The sequence below is a fragment of the Rattus norvegicus genome, chromosome 16 (assembly GCF_036323735.1).
Source record: "Rattus norvegicus strain BN/NHsdMcwi chromosome 16, GRCr8, whole genome shotgun sequence".
Lineage (NCBI taxonomy): Eukaryota > Metazoa > Chordata > Mammalia > Rodentia > Muridae > Rattus > Rattus norvegicus.
This window is the reverse complement of record NC_086034.1, coordinates 2,065,549-2,081,614: the sequence shown is the minus strand read 5'-3', so window position 1 is coordinate 2,081,614 and position 16,066 is coordinate 2,065,549. Positions and strand designations below refer to the sequence as shown.

Genomic DNA, 16,066 nt, shown 5'->3' with positions numbered 1-16,066 from the left:
TAGTTTATAAACTAAACTATATTCACTCAAAAATTATTTATTTCAGTATTGACTATGTCATAAGCAGAAGGTAGACCATTGGGGATAAAATGATGAATCAGGTAGAAACAATTTCTACTGCACTAGGAAACACACCCAGTTTAGAAAACATACTAAATAAAAACCTTATATCAACATATTTAACTACTATAAGAACAAAACTGGAGAGTGTTGAAGGCTGCACATTACCAGTTCTTTGCCGGGGCATCCATTGAAAAACTCAGGATCAGAAATTGGATCAGAGAGATATGATTGAAGGAGATTCAGCCGGAGGCCAGTGGGAGGCTCATTGGTCATCTTCACTCCGTTCTGTAGAATTGTTACTGGGAACTATGACAAAACAAATGGAGAGTATTATGCAAGACAACCGTCTGGAGCCATAAAAATGCACACACCAGTGCATTAAAAAATAAGTACAGGTTGCGGAATATATGCAAGTCTCTACGGTTAAGAGTTTAAAACTTAATTGAGAAATACAGTATAACAGACAGCTAAACAAAGGAACTGGACCTCGTCACAGGAATTAAACATACTTTTGGAGATGGATAGCTTGTGAGCCAAAGCCTAAAGGTTGGATTGCAGATTTCAGGTGAAAAATCTTCACAGATTTTTTCCAATGTGGGCATCCAGGAGACAGCAAGATGACAGTTTTGTAGACAAACCCAAGTTCCTTCTTCTATTGCTGCTGTAATCATTTTTGTTGCTACTGGTCCTTGCCCTTGTCCCAGTGAAATCGCTTGAAATTTATTTCCAGACATAGATTTATCATTTGCAAATTTCAGCAGGCCTGCAAAGGGCAAAAATAGATGACGACTTCTTCTTCCTCTGTTCTGGCTTATAGTTCCTGAAACTTTCTGCCTACCTTTACCTGAACACCACACTTGCTGATGAATTTACAGTCACGTAACAATGTATATTGAACAAAGTATTTTAGTTATGTCAAAGACTAGAATATATGCTGCATACACACGGTGCATTTATACAGTCGCATGCAAAACATACACAGAGACTAAACTCTGTGTGTGTGTATGTGTGTGTGCATGTGTATTTATGTGTGTGTATTTGTGTGTGTGAGTGCTTGCATGTGTGTTTGTGTGTGTGTGTGTGTGTGTGCGCGTGTGTGTTAATTATAGTACATATACTTACTGGCCATTGGATCTGCTCCAGGAGACAGCACAAAAATTAAAGGGATGGTGCAATTTGAATCCAAATAACTCTTTGTCAAGTCAAATGGTGGAGGCTCTACAAATTTTTTCCCTAGTTTGTCAGTCACATAATTTGTTATAGCTGGGGTTATCTGGGAATAGAGAAGACATGGTCTTTTGAGAATGTTTTGCTGCATAGCAAAGATTTATTGAAAAACTCAAAATATTAAAATTCAAGCATAATTGCCAAAGGCTTGCAATGTACCATAAGAGCACTAATTTCCCTGATGTGAAAAGAAATAATCTGTAGATTGACAGGACGAGGAAGACATTCTAAAGGACAGTGGACAAAGGCGAGAACCTGTTTACAGAGAAAGAAACACTAGTAAATCTCAAACATAGGAAGACACGTCTCAGGACTGGAGAGATGGCCCACAGTGAAGAGTGCTGGCTTGTCTTCCAGAGGACCTGAGTTCTTTTCTAGCATCGACATCTGTCAGTTCACAGCCATCTGTAACTCTAGCTCCTGGGGAGCCAGCACCCTCTTCTGGTTTCTACAGGCAAACACACACACACACACACACACACACACACACACACACACACACACAGAACACACTCTCTTTCACATACATATGTAAAATATTTTTTAAAAACCCTTAAAAAATAAGATCTTTTCATTTAATATGGCAAAAACTGAAAACTCTCAGTCATTTTTGTGTCCTTTAGGTAATAGTGCCCCATGTATTTCTCAGCATTTCTTCTGGCTAATGTCACATATGACTGTTTTAGGTAGAAAGACACAAGTATAAATTACTACTATTGTTTATTTTATTTTATATATTTATGTGTTGTTGTATATGTATTGTGTAGGTTGGAGGATAACTTGTGGAAACTAGCTCTCTCCTTCCACCGGGTGAGTCCTAGAAATCCAACTCAAGAGCACTGGGTTTGGCAGCAAATGCCTTGCATTACTGAGTCATCTCATTAGCCCACAGGTAAAAATTACATATATTATTGCCGGACCATAGTTTTATAAGGATGTTTGCTTCAATGCCTTCTTCTCACAGATGTAGTGTACATGAGGAAGCTTCAATCTTGCTGACAAAGAGGCTTTTCTAGATGAGCAAAAATACCTGAATTTCTAGATGATCTTGAAAACAAAGTAAGCCTAGCAGGGTAGCCCCAGAGGCAGGGACCTGCTGCGGTTCCAGAGCAAACAGTCTCAAATAAGAACAAGTAGAGGCAGAGGACTGGCTTAGCAGTTAACAGGACTTTTCACCTTTGCAGTCTCCTGGGTTTGGTTCCCAGCACATACATGGTGGCTCACAACCACCTGCAACTCCAGTTCCAAAGCATCCAATGCCCTCTTGTGACCTCCATGGGCACCAGGCATGCACACAGTGCAAATTACACATCATACATGCAGGCATGCACACAGTGCAAATTACACATCATACATGCAGGCATGCACACAGTGCAAATTACACATCATACACCAGGCATGCACACAGTGCAAATTACACATCATACACCAGGCATGCACACAGTGTAAGTTACACATCATACACCAGGCATGCACACAGTGCAAGTTACACATCATACACCAGGTATGCACACAGTGCAAATTACACATCATACATGCAGGCATGCACACAGTGTAAGTTACACATCATACATGCAGGCATGCACACAGTGTAAGTCACACATCATACACCAGGCATGCACACAGTGCAACTAACACATCATACATGCAGGCAACATGCTCATGTGCATAAAATAAATAGGAAGGAAGGAAGGAAGGAAGAAAAAAAGGAGGGAGCTAAATACAAGCAAGTACATTAAGGGGCCTTTCCATTTGTCCTGGGCTGTAGAGAGAGAAGTTGATCTCTAAGCAGTTGTATTTCGGTGTCTTTGTTAGAGTGGGTTATTTTACACTAATAGTTATTATGATAAAATATAAATTATAACCATACTTAGATCTATTATTTTGCTTCTCATGCTGCTGCATAAACAAGCAAATGACTTCTTTTAGGGCCATAATACCCCAGCATTGGTCAGATAGTAGTCCACTCTTTGTTACTAGGACATTTAGCAAGATTAAGATTTAAATCTGTAGATTAAATAAAGCTAGCTTCCCACTATAGTGTAACATGGGTAGGTCTCATCCAACCAATGAGATAGATTAGAGGACAAAAAGGCACGGGGACAGAGATCTTCTCAGACGCCCCGTGTATCCAAGCAGCATGGTCAGTGCCTCCCTGTATCTTAGTTCTCCCAGGACCCCTGCTGAGCTGCCAGCTTGATCCCCTCCTTAAATTCAACCAGTTTCTCTCTACCCTATGGGTTCTGTGCTTTTGGAAATTCCTACATGACACATGTTTTAATTCAACTTTGTTCAACCCAGTTTGTAGAAGTTGACTGACCATATGATACCTGCCATGCAGCACTTTAAGTCTTGGAGATATCCAGGAGAACAAGCTGTGGGCTCCCAGTGTCACTAGTTCCCTTGCTAGGAGAGACCCTAACAAATAAGCAAGTATTGAGTGTTCTAGGGGGTAAGTTCTATGATGTGGGACTAACGCCAGTGCCCACCAGAGAGCCAATCAGCTAAGCACAAATGGGTGTGGCCAGAAGAGTCTTACTGGGTCAGTTCAGCAGAGTTTTTTGTTCTTCAAGAAGAAATTGCCCTTAGTTTACTTGTTAGCTTTATGAGTTTACACAACTTTTGAATATCTTAGCACTTAGCTTACATAGACATTGCACAGCATTAAAAGACAAACACTCTAGCACTTAGCTTATGTAGACATTGTACAGCATATAAAGATATTTCCTTTTCTATCCTAATTCTATATGCTTTCTGCATTTAAATTTTATAACATTTCTCTTTTTATTTAGGATTTTTGAAGCAAGGTCTCACTCTGTAGCCCAGGCTAGCCTGGAACACATAGTGGTTTCTCCTGACTCCCTAGTGCTGAAATCACATTTTCTATAAGCAAGACCCAAAAACATGAGTTTTTACCCCGTATTCTTTCAACTCTGGCTAAAACAGTAAAAAATAAAGAAAGAAGGAAAAAAGAAAAGAAAAAGAAAAATACACTTCCCTTTGCTTATTTCTGTCTAGATTTTCAGTACCAGTAACAGAGGAAGAGTCCAGTTCACTATTTTTCGGTTAAGAGGCCCACCATAGACTACAGTATCATTACGCAGCACAGAACTACTGTGTCTAGGACTGGGACGTCATAAACTGCATTGTGTCTGGATTTCAAATCTGTTTTCTACCTTATCAGGCCTTAGACAGCGAAGAATTATTATTTTCTGCAGCTCGTTCAGCGTCTTGTCCATTGATTCTGGAAGTTTCATATTGTGCGGCTCTTTACTGTTGTAAATATCCTCCCACTCACGTATGTGATTACAAAAATGCTCCCTAGTAGGAATAAAAGAGGGCTGTGTTCCACTGAGAAACATTTTGAGATGATTGAGCAAGGGAAGGAATAAGGCAGCAGGGGCCCATGTTAAAACCACCAGGCTACAGGAGTTGTTTTGAGGGAGGCGGAGAATGACTATCTAGGAACAGACAAACACAATCTTCCGGGGGAGGAGGAGAGGATGAGGGAACAGAAGCCGGAACCCTTGGATCAGACAACACAGATGTTGAGAGTTAGGGTCTGGGTCTCCGATGGCCTCTGCAGGTCGCTGGCCCCAGGGCTGACAGATTCGGCTGAATGAAGTCAGAGGCACCACAGGATTGGTTCAGTCCTGAAAAGGACTGCCACTTTTTCCTGCTCTCTGGATATAAGCATTATAATATCCCCACAAAAGAAGAGCATCAGGTTTGAAGAAATGGAGAGAGAGGAGCAGAGAAATAAAATAACCAGAGCGGTTTTGTTTTTGATTTTCATTGTCATCAGTGACTAGCCCCTGTGCTGAGTTAGAAAGGCCCAGAGTCAGATCCCAGGTCCATCTGAACTGGCAAGTGACCAGTTTAACCTCACACTGGCAGACATCACCCCCGACCAGCTTTCCTCAAAGAAGAGACTCCAAGGAGATGACAGTTACCTAAAGATTTCTATGTTCATCACACGTGTACATCAGCACCTCTGCTTCATCAACTTGGAATGCATTGTGTTCTGGGTGTCACTGGAGCACTTGGATGTCCGTGCTCTATTGTCCTGGCCTTCACAGATGGTGAGGAACTTTACTGCTAACTTGGGATTAAAAACCATAAAAGGGGAGCTGGAGAGATGGCTCAGTGGTTAAGAGCACTGACTGCCCTTCCAGAGGTCCTGAGATAAATTCCCAGCCACAACATGGTGGCTCACAGCCATCCGCGGAGGGATCCGATGCCCTCTTCTGGTGTGTCTGACAGCGACAGTGTACTCACATATGTATAAAAAAGGGTAAAGCGACTGAAAACAGACAGTCATTCGGGGTTTAACTGAACTGGGTGTGAACTTCCTGCAGCAGTGAGACCATTACAGGTCTGAGAAGTGTTGCCGCTCTAGAAACCAAGAGGTGAGTTATAGTTCTAAACCTGCAGTCCCCTTCTGTGTGAGGGTGGACTCCTGCCTCCCAGATGAAGGCAATTACCCATGAGGGCCAGGCTGCACGCCGAAACTGACGTACTCGTTCGTCTCCCAAAAACCCTCATGAAGATTTCTTTGGACCACGTTGCAGGACTGGAGCAATGGTTGGGAAGACACACCTGGACCCGCAGTGACAACAGGAGACAGGGATTGGTCAGGTAGTGTAGGACACGGACCTTGGTTTCTGTGTACAGTCAGAAGCTGGAAACAGTGTTGGCTCTGCTCTGGCTAGAGGCCAGGAAAAGTAGGGTGGGCTTTCTTCCTGCTTTGGTTTCTTATCTTCTTTTTCCTAAGTGCACACTGTTGCTGGGAAACTGTGAGGCATCTGGAGACATTGAGGCTGAGTGGACTGACCAGCTAATCTCTCGCTGTCTCACCATCATTTCTTCTACAAGCCGGATAAAATCCTCCTGGGCTATCAGTCAACAGCAGCCTGTTCCCTGGGGGTCTGCTCCTGCTGTTCAGGAACCCTGCCTTCTTTCTGTTAAGATCCCCACTATGGTCTCTCCTAAAACTTCTAAGGCCCCTTCTGGGACTAAGGAATTCCATTTTTCAAGTTTACAAGACAAGAACCTGGAACCACTGACTCTGGAGAAGTCTGTGAGCTTATTTACCCTAGCTCTTGGGTTAAAGCCCACCTGAGGCTAGGATGCTCTGTCACACTCAAAAACCCTTCCTTCTGACCAGGTGACTGGGTCTTCACCGGCCCAGTGTCACTGGGACTAATTAATTACACACACATCTTGTCCCAAGTCTTCCCCTGTAGACCTAGATCCCGTATCAGTGCTCTGAATAATGACTTGGGAGGGGAGCTACTGGACCCCTTTGTTTCTCTTTCCAGTGTGGCCACACGGTCGGTCAGCTCTCTCTTTCATTGGTATATTGGGATGACAAAGCTGCAGGAGACCATGGCTTTGTGTGTGAAGTGTTACATTATGTGAGGAGCCCGTCTTTCTACTATAGCCAGTAAACCAGATAGAATCACGGAAAACTTTTAGAATACAAATTTTTAAGTCACCATTCAAAGCTAAGTGTTGGGAGCCATTTTGCTGATTCTCTGAAGCAGAGAGAGAGAGAGAGAGAGAGAGAGAGAGAGAGAGAGAGAGAGAGAGAGAGAGAAGAGAAGTGTCTGCCTGCCAGGCAGAGCCAAGGCAGGTCAGAGGCATGGAACGACTAGAGGGTGCACGCCTGAGGCTCAGGACGAGGGGCTGAAGATTCTATTGACCTTGCGGAAGGAACAGAGGCTTTGGGATGGGAAGGGATGTCTCGGGTACACTTTAGTAAATTGTTTGCTAGCTTTGTGTGGCTTTGTTTTTCAAGACAATGTAAAGCCTAAGAGAATTAAACTCAGGGCTGCAGCAGCACTGACTGGGCAGCCCTCCAGATTTCCAACCCTTGTCTTGGAGTCTTCCTTCCTTTCTTTCCCGTAACCATCCTCACTCCCCCCTCAGAGGACCATTCATTTGGTACTGGCCAGACACAGACAGTTAAGTCACCAAATGCACACGGTTTACCTGAGTCCATGGAAGACTGGGAGTTCACTTGCTCGACAGATCTCCTCCCAGCTTTTATCCTGTAGCCAGTTTGGATCAGGATTCTTTTCAGCACTCTTAAGACTTACTCCTCCAGTTAGAAGAAACATCAGTTCCTGGTATTCAATCTCTTTCTTGGCCCTGTGTTCCCAAACAATAAGCTGTTGTAAACTGCTGATGTTCACATGGGACACTGTCTTCATTCCTGTGTCAGCCTCAGAAATGCTTTCTGCCGGGGCCCTCAGTGGCCACACTGGGTTGGGACTCAGTAGGTTTTCACTAGTTCTGACCCTCTGCTACTCTTAGTCCTACAGCAGCCTGCCTGCGGGAGCCCCTCCTCACCCTACCCCCACACCTCATAGTAGACACTGTGCTTGGCTAGGACCCAGAGAAGGCAGCAGCAACCATGGAACAGAATCAACATCCAACCAAGACTACATACCAACCCAAGTGAAATTAAACTGGAAGTGGGAATTTTAGGATGTCAAAACCAAGAGGAATGGCTCACCAGAGCACAAGACACAGAAGAGAGGATCTCAGGCCTTGTAGGCAAGGTAGAGGGAGGATAGCTCAGCCAAAGAAAATGTCAAATCTAAAGAAATTGAGGCACAAAACATCTAGGAAACATGGGACAGTGTGAAAAAACCCAAGCCTGTGACTAATAGGAAGGAAGAATGACATGAAAAGCAGGTTAAAGCAGAGAAATACATTATTAACACATAAAAGGAAAACTCCCCAATCTAACAAGGAGGTTACAAGAAGCATACAGAAGGCCAAGTAGACAGGACCAGAGGAGAAATTCCCCATGACACACCATCATCAAACACTGAGTGTGCAGAACGAGGAAAGGATGGTAGAACTTGCTAGAGGAAAGCAGCAGCATCTAAAGGCAGAGGAACACCTGACTTTAATGGGTAGCACCATGTGGACTAAGGTAAAGCATGGCGTCTACATAGGTCCTGCCCACAGATCTTTTGCCCCTGGCTTAGACCTAAATGTAAAGGGAAAATAATGAAGTTTAAAGGTAATTATGATTTTTTTTATAATAGTTGACTGACGGCAAAGATCTTCAGTAACCAAAGACTATAAACCAGGTAATGTTAAAATTAAGAATTCGTGTTATCTCTCTATGAGGGAATTGACTTCTACACCTCCATTACCCGTGCTCGATTTGAGGAGTTGAATGCTGACCTGTTCCGTGGCACACTGGACCCTGTAGAGAAGGCCCTTCGTGATGCCAAACTAGACAAGTCACAGATCCATGATATTGTCCTGGTGGGTGGTTCTACCAGAATCCCCAAGATCCAGAAACTTCTGCAAGACTTCTTCAATGGAAAAGAGCTGAATAAGAGCATTAACCCCGATGAAGCTGTTGCCTATGGTGCAGCTGTCCAGGCAGCCATTCTATCTGGAGACAAGTCTGAGAATGTTCAGGATTTGCTGCTCTTGGATGTCACTCCTCTTTCCCTTGGGATTGAAACTGCTGGTGGAGTCATGACTGTCCTCATCAAGCACAATACCACCATTCCCACCAAGCAGACCCAGACTTTCACCACCTACTCTGACAACCAGCCAGGTGTACTCATCCAGGTGTATGAAGGTGAAAGGGCCATGACCAAGGACAACAACCTGCTTGGGAAGTTTGAGCTCACAGGCATACCTCCAGCACCCCGTGGGGTTCCTCAGATTGAGGTTACTTTTGACATTGATGCCAATGGCATCCTCAATGTTTCTGCTGTAGATAAGAGCACAGGAAAGGAGAACAAGATCACCATCACCAATGACAAGGGCCGCTTGAGTAAGGAGGATATTGAGCGCATGGTCCAAGAAGCTGAGAAGTACAAAGCTGAGGATGAGAAGCAGAGAGATAAGGTTTCCTCTAAGAACTCGCTGGAGTCTTATGCTTTCAACATGAAAGCAACTGTTGAGGATGAGAAACTTCAAGGCAAGATCAATGATGAAGACAAACAGAAGATTCTTGACAAGTGCAATGAAATCATCAGCTGGCTGGATAAGAACCAGACTGCGGAGAAGGAAGAATTTGAGCATCAGCAGAAAGAACTGGAGAAGGTCTGCAACCCTATCATCACCAAGCTGTACCAGAGTGCTGGTGGCAAGCCTGGAGGAATGCCTGGTGGCTTCCCTGGTGGAGGAGCTCCTCCATCTGGTGGTGCTTCTTCAGGCCCCACCATTGAAGAGGTCGATTAAGTCAAAGTAGAGGGTATAGCATTGTTCCACAGGGACCCAAAACAAGTAACATGGAATAATAAAACTATTTAAATTGGCACAAAAAAAAAAGAATTCGTGTTAATAAGAGAATTAAGAGAATGAAAAGCATTCTAGATACTGAATGATAATGACACATGGTTAGTGGGCTTGGATCTAGATTATATGAAGAACCATGGAAGTCAATTAGACAACAACAAAATCCCAACAGAAACAAAGGAAAGTGATACAAATAAATTTCAAAAAAACCAAAAAAACAAAAAAAAAAACCCAAACCCTATGTGTGTGTGTGTATGTGTTGTGTTTGTGTGTGTATATGTGTGTGTTTGTGTATGTGTGTGTTGTGCTATGTGTATATGTATGTGTTGTGTGTGTGTATGCGTGTGTTGTGTTGTATATGTGTGTGTACTGTGTGTGTATGTGTGCTGTGTTGTGTATGTGTATGTGTGTGTGTTGTGTGCATATGTTGTGTTGTGTATGTGTGTGTTGTGTTGTGTGTATATGTGTGCTGTGTTGTGTGTGTATGTGTATGTGTGTGTGTTGTGTGCATATGTGTGTTGTGTATGTGTGTGTTGTGTTGTGTGTGTATGTGTATGTGTATGTGTGTGTTGTGTGTGTATGTGTATGTGTGTGTGCTGTGTGCATATGTGTGTTGTGTATGTGTGTGTTGTGTTGTGTGTGTATGTATATGACTTGACATCATTAATCATCACAGAGATGGAAGCTTAAACAACAAGGAACAATGCTTGTCACATACTAATATGTATTTTGAAAATGACAATAGATGACACATACCCATAATTCAGCACTTGGGAGACTGAAGCAGAAAGGTTGAAGGTTCAAGGCCATCTACTTAGGATGAGTATTAAAAAGAGTATTTTGGGTGATACGCACTTTTGGTGCAGACCTACAACAATAGGAGCTTGCACTGTTAATGGGATATAAATGGGAACATCTTGCAAGTTTCTTTCTAGCTCACTTCAAAAAAGAAGTGTGTACATGAGAGCCCCAAGGCCTTCATACAGCAGTGTTTGTGGTGCTGTTATTTATAATAGTGCCAAACTGAGAACAGCTCAAATGTCCACCAAAACCTTAATGTATTCTTACAATGGAACACCACAAAAAAAAAAAAAAAACAATGCAAACAATAGGTTCCCAGATGAATCTTTTTAAAGTTATGTTGATGGACCAACAAGATGGTTCAGTGGAAAAAGACACTTGCTGCCTAGCCCAGTGACCTGAGAGAGATCTCTAGGTCTCAAGTGATAGAAGGAGAGAAAGAACACACACACACACACACACACACACACACAAATGTAATAAAAACTTTGAATGATGAGGAAAAAAAAACCCTTCAGACCATCAAAGTCAACCTGGACCCTTGGGGCTTTCAGAGTTTGAACTATCAACCAAAGAACATACATAGGCTGGACCTAGGCCTCCCGGCACATATGTAGCAGATGTGCAGCTTGTCTTCAGGTGGGTCCTGAACAACTGGAGCCGGGGCTATCCCAAAAGCTGTTGCCTGTCTGTGGAATATGTTCTTCTAGCTGGGCTGCCTTGTCTGGCCTCAGTGGGAGAGGAAGCATCTAGCCTCTCAAAGACTTGAAGTGCCAGGGTTAGAGAGATACCTGGGGTTGGGGACCAGCTCAGAGGAGAAGGGGAAGGGGAGATGGGGGAAGGGTCGTGGTAGGGGGTGTGTGGGAGGGGGGCAGTGTGCAGAATGTAAAGTGAATAAGTAAAAACAATGAAGTTAATAAGGGAACACAAGTCACTTACAGGAGAAGATTAGCACATAATAAAAAGGAGAACAGCAGCTTGTCTTTCTCGAACAGAGATCGGCATATGTTACAATATAAGTTGTATGTGAAGTGGTCATTTAGATAGCGCAGGCGTTTTTCCAAAATTTTGGATCTGTTGCTAAAAGGTCAAATCAGAAAAATATGTTATTAAACAAGAATAGGGAAAGTAAAGTGACCTAGATTAACCTATAACTGTTCTAATTTTATTCAAGTTTTCATCACTAGAAGCATTTGCAATCACTCACATACAAATGTAAAACTTGCCACATGTGAGTAATTTCTTTCTTTTTCTTTCTTTTTTTTTTTTTTTTTGGTTCTTTTTTTCGGAGCTGGGGACCGAACCCAGGGCCTTGCGCTTCCTAGGCAAGCGCTCTACCACTGAGCTAAATCCCCAACCCCATGTGAGTAATTTCTAACTGTTCTAATTCCTCCAAGTCATCATGAAATATGTAAATGACATTTAAATCCCTCAGCCTGACCTTCCTCCATCATTACTCTACCAGGAACTGACACAAAAAGAGATTTCTCATGGTACACATGTGGGTTCAAGTCACATTTTAATATTCCTTACCAAGGACAGAAGTTACTAAATGCAAGGCATTGTTCTCAACACTTTGAAAACATCTCACTTAATTTTCAGAATTACCAGAGAATTATAATTTTTGCTTTTATAAAGATGGATACCGAGGCAATTACAGAAAGGGTAACTGACTTTTCTAAAGTCTTGTGGCTGGTATCAGGCAAAATGGAAATTGAGTGATGTCAAAATGTGTATACACTCATTGTGACAGTTACACTTGCTGGTTAACTTGATTGACTCAGAATCATGGTTTAAGAATATCTGTGAGGGTTTTTAGATTAGGTTAACTGAAATGGTGGCATCAGTCCGTGGCTAGAGGAGGAAGAACTGAGCACCGGCGTCCATCTCTGGCTTCCTCCACTATGGACATAATGTGACTACCCACCTCACACCCTTACACCATGCCTTCTCCTCGATGGACCATCTAAGTGAAACGACACAAACTTCCTTTCTTAGGTTGATTTTCCCAGGTGTTTCGTCCTAACAACAAGGAGAGTGACTAATACATTTATTAACCCATTAAAGTGAAAATCTCTAGGGAATGACTATAAATGTGGCACAGCCTTTTAGACACCTTAGAGCTGGAGAAAGACATCAGAATGTCAGCACAAAGAAGTCTTGAGCATCATTGGAGTGTTTAAAAGACAGAAAGAAGAGCCAGGTATGGTGGCACAGAGACAGAAAGATTGCCTCAAGTCTGAGCCTAGCCTGGGCTAATAGCAAGTACTAGGTCATCCAGGACTACATAGTGAGACCATCCCTCCATGCATAAATTTTAGGTATGTGAAACAACTTTTTACAGGGGAAACTTTAGTTGTCTTTCCTTTGTTCTGTTTTTCCTTGTTTCCCTCAGTGATCTACCATGGGAACTCTAGAGCACTAACTAGAGACAATAATTACTTTTTCTAGTGGGAAGGATAGTGAAGAATCCAACCTGGGGAGACTGGAGGAAGCTGGGGGTCTGCTCACCTGTCGTGAATGGAGTTGATGTACAGGTTCACAAACCAGGTGAGGGAGTACTGGTACATAGGATCGATGTTGGCCAGGTCTGCAATGCTGAAGAATAACACTGACGAGTGTTTGGCGATGGGTCTGTAGCCTTCTCGAGACTCTGCTATTTTGAGCTCTGTTTTTTCTGCAACCTGGCAGCAGAGAAGAGCCAAGGTGAATGAACAGGGATGGTCTCCATTGTGAGCTTTTCTTACAATGAATTTTACACACATTTGAAAAGCCCTTAACGCAATGACAAATTATAAGAACTTAATTCAAGTACATTCTACAGGAGAGGGGTTTCTAGCTAAAAGCTAGGGGGAAAAAAAAAAAGGAAAATGAAGGCCGAGGAAACTGAGAGGTAGGAAAGAGGGAAGGAAGAAAGACAGATCTTACACTCCTCTCTTGGAATCTTCATTAAATGGTGAAATAAAAATGTAATTTTTGTTATTTTAGCTAGCCTGGATAGAGGTCTGTTCTTTGTGGATAAAATAATCGCAAATGACCTGAAAGTTCTGAACTTCAGCCCTGTCTGTAAGAAGGAAACAAAGTCAGCAGCAACTGAGAATTAATAGTGTTTTGTGGAAACCGTACTACTCCTACTTAAACCTTGGCCCACCTTTCCTTCCTTCCTCCACCAGCCTCTTTCTTTTCAGCGAGGCCACACGTGGGCAAGTGCTCCTGTGTTGTATAAGAAACCAAGCTGAGCAAGCTATGAAGGGTAGGGCACCATGCTCTTGGACTGCAACCTGCAAACCAAATAGACCCTTCTCTTCCCGTGTTGGTTTGAGGCAGTTTCACCACAGTAAGGGAAAGTAACCAGGGGTGTTTCTCCTCTCTCAGGATCATTTTTTTGAGGGCACAATGGGAAGTTTACCAGCGTTTCCTCTGCTCTGATGAACAGGAATTGGGAAGACAGATACCGGAGAGTATCTTAGACACGCTCTCGGGTATGGGCTGCTATAGAGTATTTCTCTAAGACACTGTCTTCTTTGGTTCTTTAAAAATGTCAAAAATGGGGGGGGGGATGACATCGGACAGAGAGAATCTTCACCAACGCATTATTACAAAACTGAATCTCTTAAAATTCTTGTCCCGGAGTGGAGCTGGAGATGCTGAGTGACGGATGCAGCCTCTGCTTTGGTTTCTTTAGATATAAGGATAGAGTGATAGGGGCTGGAGGGGTGGCTCGGTGGTTGTGAGCACTGGCTGCTCTTGCAGAGACCCTATTCCAGTTTCCAGCACCTAGACAGCAGTCCAAAACCATCTAACTCCAGTTCTAGGGCATCTCCTACTTACTTCTTGCCCCAGAAAAACACGAGGCATGCATGCAGTGGACAGATAGATATGCAGACAGAACACTCGTACACTTACGAAAATAAAAACAAAACTTAAAAAATTAAAATCATCAAAAAATATTTTTAAAGGAAAGAGAAAAAAAAAAAGTGAACGGATCAGTAGTAAAAGCACTTCTTGCAACCTAGATTCCCTCTCCAGAGCACATGCAAAAAGGCAGCTGAGGTGGCTGCCAGCTGTAAGTCTAGAACGTCTATGGCAAAATGGGAGGCAGAGACAGGAGAGTCAGCTTAACATTTTTTTTTTCCAGGAAAGGGTTTATTTGGGTTATGCTTCTATATCACTATTCATCACTGAAGGAAGTCAAAACAGGAACTCAAAACAGAGCAGGAACCTGGAGACAGGAACTAATGCAAAAGCCATAGCAGAATGCTGCTTACTGGCTTGTTGCACATGGCTTGCTTGGTCTGCTTTCTTATAAAATCCTGGACCAGTCAAGGGATTGCACTAACCAATAATGGGCTGGGCCATCTCCCATCAACCACTAATTAAGAAAACGTCCTAAAGGCTTGCTTACAGCCTTATCTTATGAATGCATTTTTTTATCTTTATTAACTTGAGTATTTCTTATTTACATTTCAATTGTTATTCCCTTTCCCGGTTTCCAGGCCAACATCCCCCTAACCCTTCCCGCTCCCCTCAGCTTAACATTTATGTCAGGATGCAGCAGCAGAAAGCAAGAAAGATTTGGCTTCAGTAGGGTGGAAGGAGGGAGCCAGTGCTCAGAAGTTGGCCCCTGACTTCCACATATGCACTGCTGGCCTTTGCTTCATGTCTCATCTCATAAATAAGTGTTCAGGGGGGTGGGGAAGAGATGTGCTATAAAAATAGTGCTCGCCTGTTGGATGAATTTGGAATGTATCATTGGCTGTAGACCATCTGGCACTTATGTCTGTTCTCTTCCCCCTTCCCCTCTCTCCTCTTCCCTCTCTCCCCTCTCTCTCTCCCTCCCGTCCCACCTTCTCCAATAAACACACAGATGACAAGCTGGTGTCAGAACATCCCCTAGTGGTCCCAAGAACCACTCGGTGCTCAGGCACTCAGGACTTAATCTCCACACACCTCAGAATCCAAACACTAACTGGGGTAAGACAACTTTCAAAGCGCAGTTTCTAGATGAAGGGTCAACTAAGCAATCCTGACTGTGCTGCCTTCTAGCCAGTCAAGTCATTTCGCTTCTTCCGTGTATAGATAATGTATAGACTGAACTAGACGTAGAGAAATTCAAAGGTAAGACAATTGTCTTCTGAGTTTAACATTGGTTTTGCTGTTCTTGAAAGCCTACTGCAGCGTTTCCTCAGGGACTAGAGACAAACTCAGATGCTAGGATCCAAACATTTCTAGGAGTCTTTATTTTCACCTGCTGTTTCTTCGTGATCTCATTAGACATCATTTTGGCAGAGTCTAAGACTTTTATCGCACTTTCATCTTCCAGAATGTTCCCTTCAGAACATGACAGTGTTTCTAAAATCCTTGTCTCGATGTCTTTGAGCTGCTTCTTGTTAGCTGCGGACTGAAGAATGAGAGCATTTCGCTCCTCCTCTAACTCTGGTCTAAAAAAAGATACATTTACTGTAAATATGTGGCCTTTAATCTAACTTCTACCTAAATATTATGTATGACATTTTGTGAATATTTGACCTATTATATAGATGTAAAGAAAATGAATCAATTTTACTCCAGTAAGGTGGAAATAGTTACAGCCTGTGATGGTGAGTTTTAATGGTTAACGTGATATAATCTAAACTTGCCTGGGAAGGGATTCTTAGTGAGGGATTATCTAGACCAGGCTGGCTACCACTTTATGGAT

At 42.9% G+C, this 16,066-nt stretch overlaps 1 protein-coding gene across 2 annotated transcripts in view; it reads right to left on the bottom strand.

Moving 5' to 3' along the window:
- The window catches only part of Dnah12 (dynein, axonemal, heavy chain 12), a 166,616-nt gene that overhangs the window by 17,777 nt on the left and 132,773 nt on the right, over positions 1-16,066 (bottom strand). For both annotated transcript variants that reach the window (XM_063275067.1, NM_001419553.1), the window contains exons 59-66: positions 15,617-15,809; positions 12,880-13,052; positions 11,308-11,448; positions 7,285-7,443; positions 4,467-4,611; positions 1,186-1,336; positions 573-826; positions 229-369 (exon numbers count right to left, since the gene is read on the bottom strand). In XM_063275067.1, the coding sequence (XP_063131137.1) occupies positions 229-369; positions 573-826; positions 1,186-1,336; positions 4,467-4,611; positions 7,285-7,443; positions 11,308-11,448; positions 12,880-13,052; positions 15,617-15,809 (1,357 nt within the window). The remainder of the gene's footprint in view (positions 1-228; positions 370-572; positions 827-1,185; positions 1,337-4,466; positions 4,612-7,284; positions 7,444-11,307; positions 11,449-12,879; positions 13,053-15,616; positions 15,810-16,066) is intronic.